Source organism: Salmo salar, chromosome ssa28 (genome assembly GCF_905237065.1).
Source record: "Salmo salar chromosome ssa28, Ssal_v3.1, whole genome shotgun sequence".
NCBI classification, from domain to species: Eukaryota; Metazoa; Chordata; class Actinopteri; order Salmoniformes; family Salmonidae; genus Salmo; species Salmo salar.
This window is the reverse complement of record NC_059469.1, coordinates 29,872,501-29,894,331: the sequence shown is the minus strand read 5'-3', so window position 1 is coordinate 29,894,331 and position 21,831 is coordinate 29,872,501. Positions and strand designations below refer to the sequence as shown.

The window sequence follows — 21,831 nt, the reverse complement described above, 5'->3', positions numbered from 1 at the left end:
TGAGCAAAGTACAGAGAGATCCTTGATGAAAACCTGCTCTAGAGCAGGTTCACCTTCCAACCGGACAACGACCGAAGGACCCAGCTAAGACGATGCAGGAGTGGCTTTGGGACAAGTCTCAATGTATTTATTAGGGATCCCCATTAGCTGCTACTCTTACTGGGGTCCAAACATATTAAAGCTCTTACATATAAAACAGTACGTCATATATCATTATTACGCTACTACATATCTACAATACAAAATGTTTGATAGCACTATACAACAATATCACAATGCCGTGTGTGTATAGTGCGCATATTTAGTGTGTTTGTATGCATGTCTCTGTACCTTTTGTGTATTTCTTCACAGTCCCCGTTGTTCCATAAGGTGTATTTTTACCAGGTTTTTTTCTGTTTCTACTTTTTGCATCAGTTACCTGATGTGGAATAGAGTTCCATGTAGTCATGACTCTATGTAGTACTGTGCGCTTCCCATAGTCTGTTCTGGATTTGGGGACTGAAGAGACCTCTGGTTGCATGTCTTGTGGAGTATGCATTAGGGATGCACAATATATCGGTGAACATATCGGAATCGGATGATATTAGCTAAAAATGCCAACATCGGTATCGGCCCGATGTCTAGTTAAAAACCGATGTCAAAGCTACCGAGCATACCTATATAACGTATGTACATGATGTAGTCACGCCACGTAAAATGTTGTGCTACACGTGCAACACAGCATTCCTAACCTAGCCCACAATGTCTGCTGTGTGGATCGAGCAGTCAACAAGTCGAGCAGTCATTTGAAAGAGTAAGAACATTTCAGCGAGACAACTCAAAGGCGAAATCCATTAAAGCCAAGATAATGGAATTCATTGCCCTTGACAATCAACCGTTCTCTGTTGTGGGTGATGTTAGCTTTCGCCGACTGGTCGAGCACCGGTACACACAACAAAGTGCTCTATTTTTCAGTAATTTGACACAGTAATAGCGTCACTGCTATTAGCTTCACAACATACATACTATGGAATGCAATTTGGGTCTTTGCGTGTCAAAAAAGATACAGTAGCACTGTCAAAGCTGTACAAAAAAGTCTGCATTCAAGCAAACACCGCCCTCGAACGATGTGTTTACAATACCGCATTTGTAATAAAGCATTGTTTGTTTGACCTCAACTTCTGGGGTAGCTAGCTTTAGCTTGGTACCTAACTAGCACCAATGCAACCAGCCTGAAAACAATGACCAGTAGAAACTGCAGTCATTTTCATTATTGTTAGCAATGATTTAGGAATCCTTGTGAGTAAGTATTAGCTAGGTTGCCACTTGTTGTTCGCTTATTGAAATTGAACTTCAGTTCATGAAAATAAATAGCTAGCCAGCTACTTAACCCTGTTGTCCAAAGCTAACGTTATAAGCAGCCAGCTAGCTTCATCTGGATAGTGAGGCTCGGCTTGACCGGGTTATGTCTTGTGAAGCTAGCCACAATAGTGGAATTTGCGGTTTGCCTTCAAAATAAAAGTATGTCATTGACAGTGATGCAAATGAATAAAAATAGTAGAATTATGCCATGCTTTTATTTTGAAGGCTAACCGCAAAGTCTGTGGCTAATTGTGGCTAATCCTTATTGTCGCTAGCTTCACATAGATGGGTCCGACCACCATTAATCAAATAAGAACTGTCTTATAAATTAGGGTTATTTTAGATAACGCCAATATTATGTCGTTTTGCTATGTTTTTGGGGAAGAACATTGTTTGCATCCATGAGCAAAATAGCTTTTTTTTATGAGCAGCACTGTTGGTGCACAGACAAATTTACCAGCATCATATTATACGTATCGATGAATTGTTGTGACATATGAAATACGAGTGATTGTGTAATAACTACGTAAAAAATGTATGAACGCGTTAAATTATTATGTGACGTGCAGTCCTATTCAGGTCCTGATTGGTCAACAAGCTGATTTGACACGTCAAATAGTGTTATTTGACGTATCTTTTTTTGACATGCAAAGACCCAAACGGCGTTCCATAGAAATCCTGGTTGAGAATGAAACGACTGAGCAAATTAACATGTTTTATTGGTAATGGGGACATGCGTAAATGCCAACAAAATAACTATTTGGTGTTTGTGTGTGTAACCTTTATTTACTAGGCAAGTCCGTTAAGAACAAATTCTTATTTACAATGACGGCCCGGATGACGCTGGGCCAATTGTGCGCCGCCCTATGGGACTCCCAATCACGGCCGGATGTGATACAGCCTGGATTCGAACCAGGGACTATAGTGACGCCTCTTGCACTGTGCCTTAGACCGCTGCATCCGTGTGTGTGTGTGTGTGTGTGTGTGTTAACTATTTAACTGTACTAGAATGCTTAAAAGGCCGCTAAAAGTTTAATTATCGGTATCGTTTTTGGGGGGCAAGGAAAATATTGGATATCGGTATCGGCCAAAAATGTCATTTCGGTGCATCACTAGTATGCATGGGTGTCCGAACTGTGTGCAAGTATTTTAAACAGACAGCTCGGTACATTCAGCTTGTCAACACCTAAAAACAAGTAGGGATGAAGTCAATCTCTTTTTCACTTTGAGTCATGAGAGATTGACAAGCATGTCATTAATGTTAGCTCTCCGTGTACTTTTAAGGGCCAGCCGTGCTGCCCTGTTCTGAGCCAGCTGCAATTTCCCTCTTTGTGGCACCTGACCACACTACTGAACAGTAGTCTAAGTGCGACAAAACTAGGGCCTGTAGAACTTGCCATGTTGATAGTGTTAAGAAGGTAGAGCAGTGCTTTATTATTGACAGACTTATCCCCGTTTTAGCTACTGTTGTATCAATATGTTTTTACCATGACAGTTTACAATCCAGGGTTACTCCAAGCAGTTTAGTCACCTCAACTTGCTCAATTTCCACGTTATTTATTACGAGCTGTAGTTGAGGTTTAGTGAATGATTTGTCCCAAATACAATGCTTTTTGTTTTGGAAATATTTAGGACTAACTTATTCCTTGCTACCCATTCTGAAACTAACTGCAGCTCTTTAAGTGTTGCAGTCATTTCAGTTGCTGTCGTAGCTGACGTGTATAGTGTTGAGTCATCCGCATACATAGACACACTGGTAAGGTGCCTAAACAGCTACCCTGGGGAATTCCTGATTCTACCTGGATTATGTTTGAGAGACTTCTATTAAAGAACACCTTCTGTGTTCTGTTAGACAAGTAACTCTTTATCCACATTAAAGCAGAGGGTGTAAAGCCATAACACAAGTTTTTCCAGCAGCAGACTATGATCGATAATGTCAAAAGCTGCATGAAAGTCTAACAAGACAGCCCCCACAATCATGTTATCATCAATTTCTCTCAGCCAATCATCAAGTCATTTGTGTAAGTGCTGTGCTTGTTGAGTGTCCTTCCCTATAAGCGTGCTGAAAGTCTGTTGTCAATTTGTTTACTGTGAAATAGCATTGTATCTGGTCAAACACCATTTTTTTCCCAAAGTAAGGCCATTCTACTGCCATTCTACTGCCTCTCATCCAAGATGGCGGAGCAGTGCAGACGTGTTTTGTTCGTCCTCTTGTGTACTTTTGTATTTTTCGTCCTTTTTTCTATATATTTCAATTTTATTTTCATTCTCTTTTCCATTTTTTAAATCAATTATACCTTCTGGTAACCTGCCTCACCCAATGTGATACGGAACCGAACCACCTAGTCATTAGAAGCTAATTAGCTACAAGCTATTTAGTCATTGTTAGCCACTGCTAGCGGCCTTTACCTTCTGCACAGATACCAGCCCTTTTTTAGCCTGGATAATACTTGCCAGCCTACCATTATCGGACTGTTTCTCCACTACAACGCCGGATTCCTGCCGTAAACCCTGGACCATTACTCCTGATCTTCACAGCTAGCTAGCTGCCACCGAGTGACCCAGTACCGAAGCTAGCCCTGAGCCAGGCCCACCTCCCGGCCTACTTAGTTGTTCACCCGGACTCCACCCAAACACGGCTAGAATCTACTACTCCACCGTATCCTTGCCGTAAGCTCTGGACCTTGGCACCGGATCACCGCTGCTACCGAGTGGCTATAGTGGCTAACTGCCCCGAAGCTAGCACCAGTTAGCCGTGAGCCAGGCGCATCTCCCGGCTAGCAAACTAAATTACTACAACTACAATACCTCTTTTGCCATCTGGCTTGGATCTTTTGTCGACACGGCGCCCCGCCGCACCACCACGACTGGTCTGCCGACGAATACTCCATCCGCTGTGCCTCCAACCGGCCTCCGTCGGAGCAGACGCTTCTACTAGCCCCGGACTACTAACTTTAAGCACCATGTCGCCCGCGTGCTAGCGTAGTAGCGACTACTCTGCGTCTTCCCTGTTCCATCTATTGCTGTCCCCTGGACCCTATGGTCACTTGGCTACATAGCTGATGCCTGCTGGTCTGTCCATTAATCACGGTACTCCATTCTGTTTATTTATCTGTCGGCCCCAGCCGGGAACTCAAGCTCTGTGTGTAGTTAACCGACCCTCTCTGCCCATTCATCGCCATTTTACCTGTTGTTGTTGTCTTAGCTGATTAGCTGTTGTTGTCTTACCCGTTGTTGTCTTAGCTAGCTCTCCCAATCAACACCTGTGATTGCTTTATGCCACGCTTTGTCTCTCTCAAATGTCAATATGCCTTGTATACTGTTGTTTAGGTTAGTTATCATTGTTTTAGTTTACAATGGAGCCCCTAGTTCCACTCATCATACCTCTGATACCTCCTTTGTCCCACCTCCCACACATACGGTGACCTTACCCATTATAACCAGCATGTCCAGAGATGCAACCTCTCTTATCATCACTCAGTGCCTGGGCTTACCTCCCCTGTACCCGCACCCCACCATACCCCTGTCTGCACATTATGCCCTGAATCTGGTCTACCACGCCTAGAAATCTGCTTCTTTTATTCTTTGTCCCCAATGCTCTAGACGACCAGTTTTGATAGCCTTTAGCCGTACCCTCATCCTACTCCTCCTCTGTTCCTCGGGTGATGTGGAGGTAAACCCAGGCCCTGCGTGTCCCCAGGCACCCTCATTTGTTGACTTCTGTGATCGAAAAAGCCTTGGTTTCATGCATGTTAACATCAGAAGCCTCCTCCCTAAGTTTGTTTTACTCACTGCTTTAGCACGCTCTGCCAACCCTGATGTCCTTGCCGTGTCTGAATCCTGGCTTAGGAAGGCCACCAAAAATGCTGAGATTTCCATACCCAACTACAACATTTTCCATCAAGATAGAACTGCCAAAGGGGGAGGAGTTGCAATCTACTGCAGAGATAGCCTGCAAAGTTCTGTCATGCTTTCCAGGTCTATGCCCAAACAATTCAAACTTTTAATTTTAAAAATGTATCTCTCCAGAAATAAGTCTCTCACTGTTGCCCCTGTTATCGACCCCCCCCCACGGTGCACCTCAGCCACCCTCAAGGTACAAAACGATATCATAACCGCCATTGATAAGAGACAGTACTGTGCAGCCGTCTTCATCGACCTGGCCAAGGCTTTCGACTCTGTCAATCACCGTATTCTTATCGGCAGACTCAATAGCCTTGGTTTCTCTAATGACTGCCTCGCCTGGTTCACCAACTACTTTGCAGACAGAGTTCAGTGTGTCAAATCGGAGGGCCTGTTGTTCGGACCTCTGGCCGTCTCTATTGGGGTATCACAGGGTTCAATTCTCGGGCTGACTCTTTTCTCTGTCAATGTCAATGATGTCGCTGTTGCTGCAGGTGATACCCTGATCCACCTCTACGGAGAAGACACCATTCTGTATACTTCTGGCCCTTCCTTGGACACTGTGCTAACTAACCTCCAAACGAGCTTCAATGCCATACAACACTCCTTCCGTGGCCTACAACTGCTCTTAAACGCTAGTAAAACTAAATGCATGCTTTTCAACCGTTCGCTGCCCACAACCCACCCGCCCGACTAACATCACCACCCTGGACGGTTCTGACCTAGAATATGTGGACAACTATAAATACCTAGGTGTCTGGCTAGACTGTAAACTCTCCTTCAAGACTCATATTAAGCATCTCCAATCCAAAATCAAATCTAGAATCGGCTTTCTATTTCGCAACGAAGCCTCCTTCACTCACGCCGCCAAACTTACCCTAGTAAAACTGACTATCCTACCGATCCTCGACTTCGGCAATGTCATCTACAAAATAGCTTCCAATACTCTACTCAGCAAACTGGATGCAAACTGGATGCAGTCTATCACAGTGCCATCCGTTTTGTTACCAAATCACTTTATACCACCCACCACTGCGACCTGTGTGCTCTAGTCGGCTGGCCCTCGCTACATATTCATCGCCAGACCCACTGGCTCCAGGTCATCTAAGTCTATGCTAGGTAAATCTCCGCCTTATCTCAGTAAACTGGTCACGATAACAAAACCCACCCGTAGCATGCGCTCCAGCAGGTATATCTCACTGATCCTCCCCAAGGCCAACACCTCATTTGGTCGCCTTTCCTTCCAGTTCTCTGCTGCCAGTGACTGGAACATTTCAAAAATCAAGAATTTCAAAAATCGCTGAAGCTGGAGACTTATATTTCCCTCACAAACTCTAAACATTGGCTTTCTGAGCAGCTAACTGATCGCTGCAGCTGTACATAGTCCATCTGTAAATAGCCCACCCACCCAATCTACCTACCTCATCCCCATACTGTTTTTATTTACTTTTCTGCTCTTTTGCACACCAGTATCTCTACTTGCACATCATCATCTGCTCATTTATCACTCCAGTGTTAATCTGCTAAATCCTAATTCTTCGCTACTATGGTCTATTTATTGCCTACCTCATGCATTTTGCACACACTGTATATAGACTTTCTTTTTTCTACTGTGTCATTGACTTGTTTATTGTGTTATTGGCTTGTTTGTTTATTCCATGTGTAACTCTGTGTTGTCTGTGTCACACGGCTTTGCTTTATCTTGGCCAGGTCGCAGTTGTAAATGAGAACTTGTTCTCAACTAGCCTACCTGGTTAAGTAAAGGTGAAATAAATTGTTTGTATGTTTGTCTATGGAGATTGCATGGCTGTGGGCTCGATTGTGTACACCTGTCAGCAACAGGTGTGGCTGAAATAGCTGAATCCACTCATTTAAATGGGTCTTGGCATACTTTTGTGTGTGTGTGTATATATAGTGTATTTCTGTAGCCCCAGGTGCTGTAGACACTTATCCAGGCTTGCCTGTACTTGCCCTATAACAGTTGTCATGAGTTGTCTGCTTGATACGGCTGAGGAAAGACGAAGTGAAAACCTTGTCTGTAGGAGTGGTATACAGTGATTTTGGTATTGTTTGTGCATGTATGGATGGATGTTATTGTCTGACAAAAATGGCTTGTGTGTGTGTGTGAAGTGCTCCTTAGGGAATAGGCCTATATCAGTAGTAACTTTAATGAGAATCAGCAGGAAGCTGCTTTTGTAGTCTAGAAGCTGCAGCTGCTTTGATCTGCTATGCCCCATGAAGTCTCTGATTCTCCTGACAGGATGTTAGATACAGAGATGGAGGTTATATTGTGACCCCCAGTACCCTTCATCTGTTCCCTGTTCTGGATGTTTTAAAAGGCTCTTGTCTCGTTCTGATACGCAAAATGGCGGTCCTGCGTTGTTGCGCTGAGTAACTAATTGGGGGGCTGCACACTTGTGCGTATTTATAAATTAGGCTTGATGCACTCCAAGCCTTTTGAATTTCTCCCTTCAGATGGAAGTCACTCAGTCATTTCCAATGGGGGTCTTTACTGTGAGGGAGGCCTAGTACTTAGTACCCTAGTACCTTAGACGCATAATGTGTAAGGGGAGGGTACAGTGAACTAAGGCAGACATTGATGGGAATCCATTCTTCCCAGCTTAGATATATTGTTCCAGGTTGCGGTTAGGTTACTTTACCTTAGCAGAGATGATGGGGGTGGGGTAGTCTAGTCATGATTTAGGTGGGGGAGGGGAGAGAGGGCTAAGGACAAGCTGGTTACCTGGGCACAGGCTTATCTGTTGCATCGATCTCACAAGATCAATAATAGGTGATTCTCCCTCTTATTGGCTTCACCAATAAAGTCAGTAGGTTCTATTAAGTGTAACACTTAAGAGAACTAGCCTAGCTAGTAGTTCACAGGGTTTGGGCCACTGAGTGAATTTCCTCATTACACAAAGTGTACAGTTTCTGGCCTTTTAGGTCAAATTAGAGAACGTAATGACTCTTCCACTAATGGTTGAGCATGTGCGTGTATGTGCTTGTGACATTCAGACTCTCTACCGTTACTGTTTGGCTCCATTCAGATAACCAGGCGTGTGGGTTAATGCTGATCTTGTAAGATCACCAAGGTGTTTTCACATTCTTCGTGTCAGTGGTGACTTCAGACAGCTACACACGGCTTGGCCTGGGTGTTGTTTTGCCAATTCAGGATGTGAGCCAATTAACATGGTTCCAGTCGGTAGGGAGTAGGTCTATACTGTATTTTGGGCTATTGTGCAGATAGATATCTGTAATTTGTTATGAAACGGATAATTGCTATTTCAGTTTACACATGAATGTTTTTTTATTTAACCTTCATTTAACTAGGCAAGTCAGTTAAGAACAACTTATTTATAGTGACAGCCTCGGAATAGTGGGTTAACTGCCTTGTTCAGGGGCAGAACGACAGATTCTTACCTTGTCAGCTCAGGGATTCGATCTAGCAACCTTTTGGTTATTAGTCCAATGCTCTAACCACTAGGCTACCTGCCGCCCCATGTAAGCTAACTCACTCCTATCAGCAATGGTCGTGCAGATCTCACCTGCAGACTTGGTTGGTTTTAACTCAGGTTTGCGGTGTTGTGGTACTCGAGTCAGGTCTCCAGAGTGTCTCGGTCTTGGCGTCGGATACATTCGTACTCGGTATTGACTCGTCTCAGACAGTGAGGACTTGTAATTTATTCCCAAGACTAGCAGAGTAAAAAAACGAATAATTATCAGCTTCCATTCAGTCAGCACATAAAACCACTTCACCAGGCCAAATACACACTCCTTTTTTAAAACATTAATACAGTATGTTAATGGCCTTTATATCTATTATATACATGTTTGCGCAGTGGTGAACCTCTAGGCCTTCAGTGGTGAACCTCTAGGCCTTCAGTGGGTGAACCTCTAGGCCTTCAGTGGTGAACCTCTAGGCCTTCAGTGGTGAACCTCTAGGCCTTCAGTGGTGAACCTCTAGGCCTTCAGTGGTGAACCTCTAGGCCTTCAGTGGGTGAACCTCTAGGCCTTCAGTGGGTGAATCTCTAGGCCTTCAGTGGTGAACCTCTAGGCCTTCAGTGGTGAACCTCTAGGCCTTCAGTGGTGAACCTCTAGGCCTTCAGTGGTGAACCTCTAGGCCTTCAGTGGTGAACCTCTAGGCCTTCAGTGGGTGAACCTCTAGGCCTTCAGTGGGTGAACCTCTAGGCCTTCAGTGGGTGAACCTCTAGGCCTTCAGTGGTGAACCTCTAGGCCTTCAGTGGTGAACCTCTAGGCCTTCAGTGGGTGAACCTCTAGGCCTTCAGTGGTGAACCTCTAGGCCTTCAGTGGGTGAACCTCTAGGCCTTCAGTGGGTGAACCTCTAGGCCTTCAGTGGTGAACCTCTAGGCCTTCAGTGGGTGAACCTCTAGGCCTTCAGTGGTGAACCTACAGTGGGCTCCAAAATTACTGGCACCCCTGACTGGCAATGCACAAACAATACTTTAAAAAATATAAACAATATAATTATAGAGAGAAACTCAAAATACCAGCGTGAGAAATACTGTACTTTATTAATGTTTCAATGGAACCAACCAAAATCATACAATTATTTAATAGAAAATAAATGTAACCAAAATCAAGGTTTCATAATTATTGGCACTCCTCATTCAGTACTTAGTGCAACCACCTCTGGCATGGATAACAGCATGGAGTCTTTTCCTGTAATGTTTGACAAGGTTAAGGAACACATTTGGAGGGATTTTGGACCATTCCTCTATGCAGATCCTTTCAAGATCCTTCACATTCTTGGGTTTGCGCTTATCAACTGCCCTCTTCCACTCAGCCCACAGGTTTTCGATTGGATTGAGGTCCGGCGACTGAGATGGCCATGGCAGAACATTGATTTTGTTGTCACAGAACCATTTCTGTGTGGATCTTGAGGTATGTTTCGGGTCATTGTCTTGTTGGAAAGTCCACATAGGGCCAAGTCCCAGCCTTCTGGCAGAGGCAACCAGATTGTCAGCCAAAATTGCCTGATACTTGGTGGAATTCATTATGCCATCAATCTTAACCAGTGGCCCTGGACCTCTGGAATTAAAACAGCCCCAAAACATCACTGACCCCCCCTCCATATTTCACCGTGGGTATGAGGTGCCTCTCCTTGTATGCATCTCTGTTTCGACGTCAAACATGCCGATGCTGTATCTGACCAAAACGTTCAATTTTGGTCTCATCTGACCAGAGCACCTTCTTCCAGTCATAATTGAAATGACATTTGGCAAACTCCAAGCTCTTGCGTCTGTGTCTTGGGGTCAGAAAGGGCTTTCTTCCTGAAATCCTGAGTGTTAAATCAGAACATCAATGAAAATGATAAAATAATAATTATATTATTCTAATCATTATTTTATTTATCCTTAGCCTTTCTCTGAAGGAGTAGAAGGCCCATTGTTCCCCACCATGATTAGGTTAGTAATCATTTGTAGAGTGGCTCAATTTTTCCTCAGCATGCAATTTTTTCCACTGTTTTTTGAATTTCAAAAGAATCTATATGTTGTTCAGAAATATGAACACAGAACTACTGAATATTTCAAACTCTTATTATGGTGGGGATTTGACAAAATTACAATCACAGTCTTGACTCAGTCATTTTTCTGGTCTGTGTCTTGACTCGGTCTCGAACCCCTTGACCCCCCCCCCCCCCGTTCTTGATTCGGTCTCCCCCCCCTACCCGGGTCTTGGTCTTGACTCGGTCTCGATTTGCTCTGGTCTTGAATCGGTCTCTCTTTAAGTGGTCTCGAACACAACACTGCAGGTTTGTCTGGGCAGTAGCTAGTGACCCTACAGTACAGAATGATGATAGTTCTGAGGTAGAATTCAGAAAGCATTGTTTCACCAGACTTGTTTACAGATACACTGCAGGAAAACAACCCAACTAAAAGACACGCAAACTACAATAACCAGGACAAGGCCAAACGAGTTTGGTAGACACATAAACTCTCCTTGAACTCTAAATCTCTTCTCTTTCTCTCTCTTTCGTTCTTTCTCTCCCTTCACTTTTATTCAGATGATTAAGTCTTTTCTGGTAATGGAGTTATTGTACTGGAACAAAGCCTGTGCTGCTTGTCTGCAACTATACACAGAGACATGCAGAGGACAGCGAGAGGACAATGCCTGTGTCCCAAAAGGCTCCTTATTCCCTTTTTATAGTGCATTGCTTTTGACTACTCCAATAAAAAGGAAATAATTCTAAACTCATTATAAGATGTGGCTTACAGTATGTGTATGATTGTCACTTTTACCCCTACCTACATGTACATATTACCTCAACTACCTCGTACTCCAGCACATTGCCTCGGTACCGGTACTCCTTGTATATAGCCTCGTTATTGTGTAGTCTACACCTGTTGTATTTGGCACATGTGACAACATTTGATTAGATTATTTCCCCATGCTTGTGATTAGATTATTTCCCATGCTTGTCATTAGATTATTTCCCATGCTTGTGATTAGATTATTTCCCATGCTTGTGATTAGATTATTTCCCATGCTTGTGGACCAAAGTGTAAACTGTGTACTTGTCGAGTGGTGATCTGCGTTTGTCCATCTCTCTACCTCCTTTCCTGTAATTGTTCTACCTTTGTTAGATTGCATAAAAAAAAGCTATAGTTTTTGCCATTGAGGTCATGGTCAATTTTTATTTATTTAAAATGTTTTGCCTTATTTTTGTGGATTGTAGGCTAGGCTATTATTAACCAATGTACCTGGTAACATGATTATATTTGTAGACGTTGCAGGCTTCGAGTTGAATGCAGAAAGAAGGAATCATTTTGGTTTTATTATGTAGGCTGACTTCTTTAACCACAGTAAGAGTAAGATGTATTGGTCCAGAGGGAGTAGTGATGTGTTTACTGGCTGTGCTCAGGCCTTTAGAGATTAAATGGGTGATAAGCAATGATTTTAAGGCTGAGGTGAATAATACAATAAGTGATTTTTGGGTGAAGTTAACTACTAGCCTATATTTAAGCAATAATGCTCGAGGGGTGTGGTATATGGACAATATACCACGGCTATTCTTAGGCACAACGTGGAGTGCCTGGATACAGCTCTTAGCCGTGGTATATTGGCCATATACCACAAACCCCAAAGGTGCCTTATTGCTATTATAAACTGGTTACCAACGTAATTAATTAGAAATAAATGTTTTGTCATCAGACCGTATACCACTAGTATATACCACAACTGTCAGCCACTCAGCATTCAGCGCTCGAACCCCCCGATTTATAATTATTATTATTAGCCTATTATATTTACATATTGCTGGGTTATTCATTCTCTAGCTAGCCAATGTTGCTTCTTGTACATGTTAGTGATATATTGTCACCTAAATAAGCGAGAGTGGTTGTCTTGTCCAAATGGAAGAATTCATACTGTAGGCTATTTAAACATGTGGCAAGAATTTTGGGAAAATATCCTCCGTCAACTAACGAAGGACTAAATTAGTTTAGTCTGACATCTTATTTAAGTGCACACATGTAATCGGAAACAAAAACATGTATTGTCCCTAAGGCCTGTTGCTGTGAAGAGTCCAGCTGAATCAACAGATCCTCCGTCCATCCATCCATCCATCCGCTCCCCCCTTCTCCTGTCTTCTACTATGTCTCTATGTTTACGCGGGCAGGCAGAGGGGCGGGCGGGCGGGCGGGCGGGCAGGCAGGCAGAGGGGCGGGCGGGCGGGCAGGCAGGCAGAGGGGCGGGCAGGCAGGCAGGCAGGCAGAGGGGCGGGCGGGCGGGCAGGCAGACTGAGGGGCGGGCGGGCGGGCGGGCAGACTGAGGGGCGGGCGGGCGGGCGGGCAGACTGTGGGGCGGGCAGACTGAGGGGCGGGCAGGCAGAGGGGCGGGCGGGCGGGCAGACAAACCGTAAAACACTCCACTGGCCTTACATTCCACCTTCTCCATATGCACAAGCCTGCAGGTAAAAGGCACAAGCCTGCAGGTAAAGGGCTACGTCTCAGTGCGCTACCTTTGACCAGAGCCTAGTCCCTGGTCAAAACAAGTGCACTATAAAGGGAATAGGGTGCCATTTGACACGCAGACAAGGTAGATAAAGTACCAGCTCCAGAGTCTGCACCAGTTTATGGGATACTTGTGTTTTTTTTCAGTGACACTGATGTACTTTACTTAGCTCACTGGTTGAAGAGACAGATTGTCATCGGTTGTTTGCTTTGATAGGAAATATCTGAGGCTCTGTCTTCTACATAGTGTATAACTTTTGACCAGAGCCCTATGGGTCCCTACAGGTCGTGTACTATGTAGGGAATAGGGTGCCATTTGGAAGGCAGCCTCAGGGTCATGTAGTGGTGAAACAGGAGCAGGTTAAGGTTAAGTCTAGACTTCAGGAAGCGTGCGAATGTTCATTAAAGGGCATTCCTCTTTCCGTAGAGCTACTCTGTTCTGGACTAGATAGAGATGGACAAGCTAGGAAATCACAGTGATGTAATCAATGAGCACACTCACATGCACGCAATAATACCATTATTGTGGATAGTCAGATTTAATATAATACATTTGTTTAAAACGTTTACATGCTTTGCAAGAAGAACAATTTCCCTAATAAACCTGTTTCCATGGACACATCTGAGATCAGACTTCCTGATGGGACTTTGACCACCAATCAAAGTAAACGTTGTTGCCACAGTGACCATGTTATTTATGCAAAGCCTATTATATTCCGAGTTCAGACGTTCTAAAGTTCGTATGTGAAAACTATTTCTAAGGTGCGTACTTTCAGTCGTGCGTAAGAGAGAGATCAGATACACCGCTGGAACGCGGGTGAAGCTGTTTACATGTCCTAATCATTTGAAAGATTCCTCAGAAAACCAGGGGTTTTAATCAGTGTGCTTTCTTCAATTTTGACCGTTTGCTGATTTTTTTTAAAGATAAGCAGAGTAAATTGTTTACATGACTAGTTCCCAACTCCGCGTACTGCCATAATCAGTTTAATGTTGAATTAATAGTGTGCATGTAAACATACTCAAGGATTATATTTCTACGTAGGAAATACAATACTGTATGTGTGCCAATTGTTCTGATCATTTCATTCAGTTCCATTCACTAAGACTTCCATTTAGCTCACAGATGTCCTACTACCGAAAGAATCTAGTAATTCCAGAAAGAAAAAAAAGTTTGACACCACTATTGTATCCTGCTTCCCATCATTGTCAGTGTTGGAGTGCCTGTGTGGCACTGAAAGGGTTATTGGGATACTGGTGCTCTATGTTTCCATTGGTTACCCTTGACCCGATGGTGACACTCATGTCGATCGATCAGACCCAGAACAACCAGTCCCAGACAGACAGAGGACTCTATCCTAATAATGACTCTAGCTAATCAATGGAGGATAATGAGGCAGAATGACAATTAGGCCCTGCAAGTTTTGCTGTTTTCTCTCTCTCTCTCTCGTTCATTTGTTCGTTCTTCCCATCTTCTTATTGAAAGGACACTTTATTGTCCCAGTAGCGTGTCTGACTGTATATTGTGTCAGACTAATTAACTCCTATCCCCTTGGTTGAGACATGGCTTGTGCTATAACAGCCTCTCTCTTGGTAGTTGGTAGGCAGTGAACTGTAACTGGACTGTATAAGGCTGAGGCTACATTATAATCACATTGCCAGAGAGCCACAGGGATTTGTTCACTTTTCCAGGCTTCTAGCCAGCTCTGAGACTCCATCTGCCCACAGTCATGCCATCCAGCCCAGCACAACTTAGTCCTAACACCTGCCCTGGCTGTGTCATTATTAAAGCTACACTCTATACACTGATTGTACAAAATATTAGGAACACCTCACATTCCTAATATTGAGTTGCACCCCTTTTTGCCCTCAGAACAGCCTCAGTTCGTCGGGGCATGGACACAAGGTGTCGAAAACGTTCCACAGGGATGCTGGCCCATGTTGACGCCAATGCTTCCCACAGTTGTGTCAAGTTGGCTGGATGTCCTTTGGATGGTGGACCATTCTTGATACAAACTGGAAACTGTTGTGTGAAAAACCCAGCAGCGTTGCAGTTCTTGACACACTCAAACTGGTGCGCCTGGCATCTACTACCAAACCCTGTTCAAAGGCACTTACATTTTTTGGCTTGCCCATTCGCATCTACACTGATTGAAGTGGATTTAACAGGTGACATCAATAAGGGATCATAGCTTTCACTTTGATTCACCTGGTCAGTCTGTCATGGAAAGAGCAGGTGTTCCTAATATTTTGTACACTATGTATATATTGCATATAGGCTAGTTTAGTAGCTACTTGTAACTAGCAGCAGTAGCCTACTTTTGTTTAGATTAGCTACAGTACATGCACATTCTCACAAGTAAGGACAAGGCATGTTTGAATACAGATTTAGTTATGTCGAGGTCTTAGGATGCCACCACCACAACCCTACTTGACCTTTCACCTTCAAGTGGAAATGAACTGAAAGTTCAAATTAAATAAAGATGTCATACTTTGCATACCTTGACTGTGTCTGTGAATATAAACTACAAACATCTGGGCTTGCTGACGGTATGTTCTGGAATATGTCCCAAATGGCACCCTACCCTTCCCGCTAGAACTCTGGTCAAAAGTAGGGTGCCATTTGGGACTCATAGCTAGTGTTTTTAATAAAGACTTACTGGATAAACATCAGATATAAACACCATCCAACTCTGTAGAAACATCATGTCCATATCTGGGGTAGCAACACTCATCTGCAGCTCACTTCGTCCTTATTTTTAATTACATTCACCTTTCCCCACCTGCTCTCAGTCGATCTGATCTGCTTGTCAGTATCCGACTTAAAGCGTTTAATTTATTCACCTATCAAAACGCAGCCAGGCAAAGCAGGACGACGTGAGCTGCAGATGAGTGTTGCTACCCCAGATATGGACATGATGTTTCTACAGAGTTGGATGGTGTTTATATCTGATGTTTATCCAGTAAGTCTTTATTAAAACACTAGCTATGAATACTGCTGGTCTTAATAGAAAGATGGATGGAGAACAGGCAATGCTTCAGTTTTTTTACATTTCAGGGCATTTTTTCCACTCTCTTTCTGCTGTCAATGTGCCATGACATTTCAATGACTTAAAGTGCCTTCAGAAAGTATTCAAACCCCTTTACTTTTTCCACATTTTGTTGTGTTACAGCCTGAATTTAACATTTGGGTTAAATTGATATGGTATGTCACTGGCCTACACACAATGCCCCACAATGTCAAAGTGGAATTATGTTTTAGAAACGTTTACAAATTCATAAAAAATGAAAAGTATTGACTTAGTAAGTATTCAATCCCTTTATTGTGGCAAGCCTAAAAAATGTGCTCAAGTCACACATTTAGTTGCATGGACTCACTCTGTGTACAATAATAGTGTTTAACGTGATTTTTGAATCTGCTTGATCTCTGTACCTCACACATGCAATTATCTTTAAGTTCCCTCAGTTGAGCAGTGAATTTCAAACACAGAATCATCCACAAAGACCATGGAGGTTTTCCAATGCCTCGCAAAGATTGTTACCCATCTATTGGTAGATGGGTAACAATAAAGAGAGCATGGGGAAGTTATTACACTGAACAAAATTATGAGCTGAAATAAAAATGAAAGATGTCCATAATCACAAAAAGCTTTTTTCTCTCAAATTGTGTGAACAAATTTGTTTATATCCATGTTAGTGAGCTTTTCTCCTTTGCCAAGATAATCCGTCCACCTGACAGGTGTGGCATATCAAGAAGCTGATCATTACACAGGTGCCCCTTGTGCTGGGGTCAGTAAAAGGTCACTCTTAAATGTGAAGTTTTGTCACACAACACAATGCCACAGATGTCTCAAGTTTTGAGGGAGTGTGCAATTGGCATGCTGACTGCAGGAATGTCTACCAGAGCTGTTACCAGAGAATTGAATGTTAATTTCTCTACCATAAGCCGCCTCTAACGTTGTTTTAGAGAATTTGGCAGTACGTCCAACCAGCCTGAAAACCGCATACCATGTGTATGGCGTCGTGTGGGCGAGCAGTTTGCTGAAGTCAACGTTGTGAACAGAGTACCCATGGTGGCAGTGGGGTTATGGTATGGACAGGAATAAGCTACGGACAACGAACCCAATTGCATTTTTATCGATGGCAATTTGAATGCACAGAAATACTATGACGAGATTGTGAGGCACGTTTTATTTTTAAGATATCTGTATTCTTAGTCATGTAAAATAGATAAGGGCTCAGAGGTGGAGTACTTATGTAAACGAGATATTTCTGTATTTCATTTTCAATAAATTTGCTAAAATTTCTAAAAACATATTTTTTCATTATCATTATGAGGTATTGTGGGTAGATGGATGAGAATTGTTTTTATTTTGAATTCAGGCTGTAACACCAGAAATGTTTGAATAAGACAAGGGGGAAAAGCAGCCAACAAGTGCTCAGCATACTGTTTGTGCCAACTCCTTCAAGACGGTTTAACACATGATTCCATGTGTTGTTTCATTGTGTTGATGTCTTCAGTATTATTCTACAATGTAGAAAATAGTAAAATGAAAGAACAACCCTGGAATGTGTCCAAACCCATGACTGGAACTGTATGTTATTGTGACTAGCACCACACCTGTAGTCGACCACATAACCTGGCATGGAAATCAATGTGAAATGAACCATGAATAAACTTTCAGGTTTTCATTCATTGAGCATACTATCTTCTTCAGAGGGAATTACAGGAGCAATTAGGGTAAAGTGCCTTGCTTAAGGGAACATCAGTTGAATTTTTTTGAACCTATTTGAGTCAGGGATTTGAACCAGCGACCTTTCGGTTAGTGGCCCAATTGCTAGGCTACCTGCCGCTAGGCTACCTGCCGCTAGGCTACCTGCCGCTAGGCTACCTAGGGCTGTGACATCTTTTTTTCTATTGTTTTTTTTTTCAGTTGTTCAACTGTCCTTTTAAAACCTGCTGTATGTAAAATATTGTGTGCTACAGGTTGGAAAATAAAAACATGTGACTGGATGACAACATAATGATGTTTGTTTCCAACATTAGAGCTGTTTTCCTAAAGAAGATACATCTGCTTGGTGTTTTGTTTCATGGCCATGATACTAACCTGACGTCACTATGTGCTGTGACATGTTTACAGCCAGACATTCACACAGACACTGGAAACCAGTCATCTTCCTGCTACACCAACAAACACACACACACACACACACACACACACAGCCTTTTAGGTGAGGTGATTGAAGGCCAATGAGGCTTGACTGGGTTAGATTTTACAGTCTCGTTTTCCTCACCTGCTTTTGTACTTGGTGCCAACTCTCAATGGCCCTGTTGTAGCCCGTGTGTATCCAACAGACCTTTTTGATGTTGGTATTGTGTTTCCCTGAAGTTCCTAGTGTAGAACACACCCGCAGGCCATGGTGAGTGGTTTTGTGTTTTTGCAGGCAGGGTTTTGCATTACAGATGATGATGTTGGGTGTGACGCGCTGTAAGGGGAGACTGACACACACACACACACACACACACACACACACTGTTGAGGATGCAGTAATTTACTGTACCGTGATGCCAGCCAGAGCCCTCCACCTTTTTATTGAGAAGGAAGTAACTGTTTCCAGAGAAAGAAGAAGAAGGGAGAGAAAGGAAGAGAGATTCTATGTCTGGAATGTTGGCTCATGTTCTAACTAGAACTCTTAGAGGCTCTGTTCTCTCGCTGTCATTGGGGCGGTTTAGGCCCCTCTTGGCAAGCTGCCTTGTGTGTGTGTGTGTGTGTGTGTGTGTGTGTACTCGCGCCCAGTGTGAGTGGAACTATCCTGTCACTGTAGAAACATGAAATCATCATGTGAATGGCTGGCTTATATGACACACCTCATTCAAACTGCCATGAAGAAATATAACTTTTGGTTGAGTTTAAAGGGATACTTGGGGATGTACAGTACTTCCCCAGAGTCTGCACGCAGAGACACATAGAAAAATGGTATCCACGAGTTCATCCGACTCTGGGGAAGATTGCCAAAATCCTGAAGTGTCCCTTTTTATATCATGGGTCAAAAGCAGTTGGTGAGACAGTAGCCACATTGACAGAGTTGATATTGAGGAGGAATTCACTGTTAATATTCAGTAGGAATAGAATAGAAGTTCTCAGTTTCTTTGATTGAAACCAATGCCAAGAGATCTGTCTGAGGATCAATCTCTTCTACTGTTCACAACATTCACACTCTGGTGTGTGTGTACACATTCTTGTGCATGGCCCAGTGAGAGAGAGAAGCCAGTAGGCCAGAGTTGGAAGAATGGTCCCTGCTGAATGAGAGACTGTGTTGGGGCTCAGTGAGGCTGGAGCCGGGATCTGAGAGCAGGGCTAGCAGAGGTGTCACTGCCCAGAGAGAAAGGCTTTAGATGGGGTGGCTGAGCCTGGAAAGGACCCTGGAGCTGAGGGGTAGAACGTAGGGAATGGGTGTAGGAGAGTGGAGGTAGGACTGGATTGAATTAATGAATAAGGATAACGTAACAAAATTATTGGCTACAGGGAAGTCAGAGAGGAGAAAATATGGGGGAAGTACTCTTGTTCACCAGACACTAATGCCTAGGGCAAGTGGCAATGTGGCTGCTGTGGGGTAAGTCAGCTATTAGGACATGTAGCCTTGTCCAAGATATGTGCTTTAGCCATTCAATTCCTCTGACTATCCGTATGTGATTGGCAGAAGAGCGGACAGGAGTTTGATCTGGAGCAAGCTAAGAATGAGTCTGGTTCAATGGGGTTTTCCATTCTCATCGGGGGAATTGCTTGCATGGAATAAAAAACGTTTCGTTTTCAGTCAGCTGCTAGAATTGTGTCATTTGCGAGAAGAGAGTGGGAACAACCTCCAGCCATTCTGACATGTTATTTCAGGAACGAGAGATGAAGAAAGAGAGGAACATGTGAGCTCTTGCTGTGAAAACCGAGAGACCCTGCCGTGATGGAAGATCACTAGGCGTTCTGTTGAAAAGACAAGTCACCAATTCCTTTTTCCATCTCCCCTTCCCTCCTTCCATCCCTCCTTCCATCCCTTCCTTCATCTCCTTCCCTCTCTCCTTCCCTCCCTCCTTCCCTCTCTCCTTCCATCCCTCCCTTCACCCCCGTTCCCTCCTTCCTTCCTTCCATCCCTCCTTCCATCCCTTCCTTCACCTCCTTCCCTCTCTCCTTCCATCCCTCCCTTCACCCCCCCTTTGTTTTTCAGAGTTGCTGGGCTCCACAAAGAGGCTCAACATCAACTATCAGGACTCAGATGGGTAAGAGAGGTGTGTGTGTGTGTGTGTGTGTGTGTGTGTGTGTTTCCTAATGAGTGTGAGTCAGTTAGATGGACTTGTGTGTTCGTGTTTGCATAGCTGAGGTTTATCTTCTCTCTGCACTTATTTGGCTCAGAGGAATGCAATCCATGTCTGTGGAGGAAAAGTTACTCCTACACTGGATTTGATTTGACATGGTCTTCATCTTTAACTCTGGATGCCTGTTGTGGTCGGTTCTCACTGTAGACTTACCACCCAGTCACACCTGTATACAGACAGACCAGACTGTGTGTGTGTGTGTGTGTGTGTGTGTGTGTGTGTTTTTTTTAAGCAAGAGGGGGGCATGATAGATGACAGTGATGCCTAGGGACCACAAGGAAGAAGTGGGAGGTGAACAAACAGTGACCAGTCACCCTAAATCAACACTCACTCAGCATGGAGAGAGATAGGAGGAGGGGCGGGGGATTAAAGGAGTGAAAACAGACAGATGAGACATGGTTGATATGGATGGATTTTTATCTGACTAATTACTAGGCAGGTCAAAACAATGAAGCTTCCAATTTGTAGATCACCAGTTAGATACTGTTAGACACTCCCAAATGGCACCCTAGCCCTTATATAGGGTACTACTTTTCACCAACACCATAGAGGAATAGGGTACTATTTGGGATGCAGCCTTACACACTCAGACTGAACATGACTCGATCCTAGTTTTATTTATTTAACCTTTATTTAACTAGGAAAGTCAGTTAAGAACAAATTCTTATTTTACTATGATGGCCTACCCCAGGCCAAACCCTCCCGGAACCCGGACGACGCTGAGCCAATCGTGCACCGCCCTATGGGACTCCCAATCACTGCTGGTTGTGATACAGCCCGGGATCGAACCACGGTCTGTGGTGACGCCTGTAGCACTGAGATGCAGTGCCTTAGACCGCTGCACCACTTGAGAGCCCCTATTCCCACCCACCATCACAGATTCAATGCACAAACCTCCCCATGGCAGAATTTAGGATATTAAATAATCCTAGCTTTATTCTGTGGTGTACGGTGTGTGTGGTCCTCTGTAGCTCAGTTGGTAGAGATGGTGGGTTTGATTTGCGCGACCACTCATACGTAAAATATATTCACGCGTGACTCCGCTGTAAGTCGCTTTGATAAAAGAGGCTGCTAAATGGCACTAAACGTCCTCTCACTGTCAACTGCGTCAAAATCAAAAGTAACAGTCAGTATCTGTTTTGGCCACCAGCTGCATTAAGTACTGCAGTGCATCTCCTCCTCATGGACTGGACCAGACTTGCCAGTTCTTGCTGTGAGATGTTACCCCACTCTTCCACCAAGGCACCTGCA

At 43.7% G+C, this 21,831-nt stretch overlaps 1 protein-coding gene across 3 annotated transcripts in view; it reads left to right on the top strand.

Annotated features, from left to right (window-relative positions):
- Positions 1-21,831, top strand: part of LOC106589857 (caskin-2) — a 94,523-nt gene that overhangs the window by 20,064 nt on the left and 52,628 nt on the right. For 2 of the 3 annotated variants that reach the window (XM_045710107.1, XM_014180255.2), the window contains exon 3: positions 20,433-20,484. The exons of the other annotated variant lie outside the window; for it this stretch is intronic. In XM_045710107.1, coding sequence (XP_045566063.1) covers positions 20,433-20,484 — 52 coding nt within the window. The remainder of the gene's footprint in view (positions 1-20,432; positions 20,485-21,831) is intronic. 3 annotated transcript variants of the gene reach the window in all.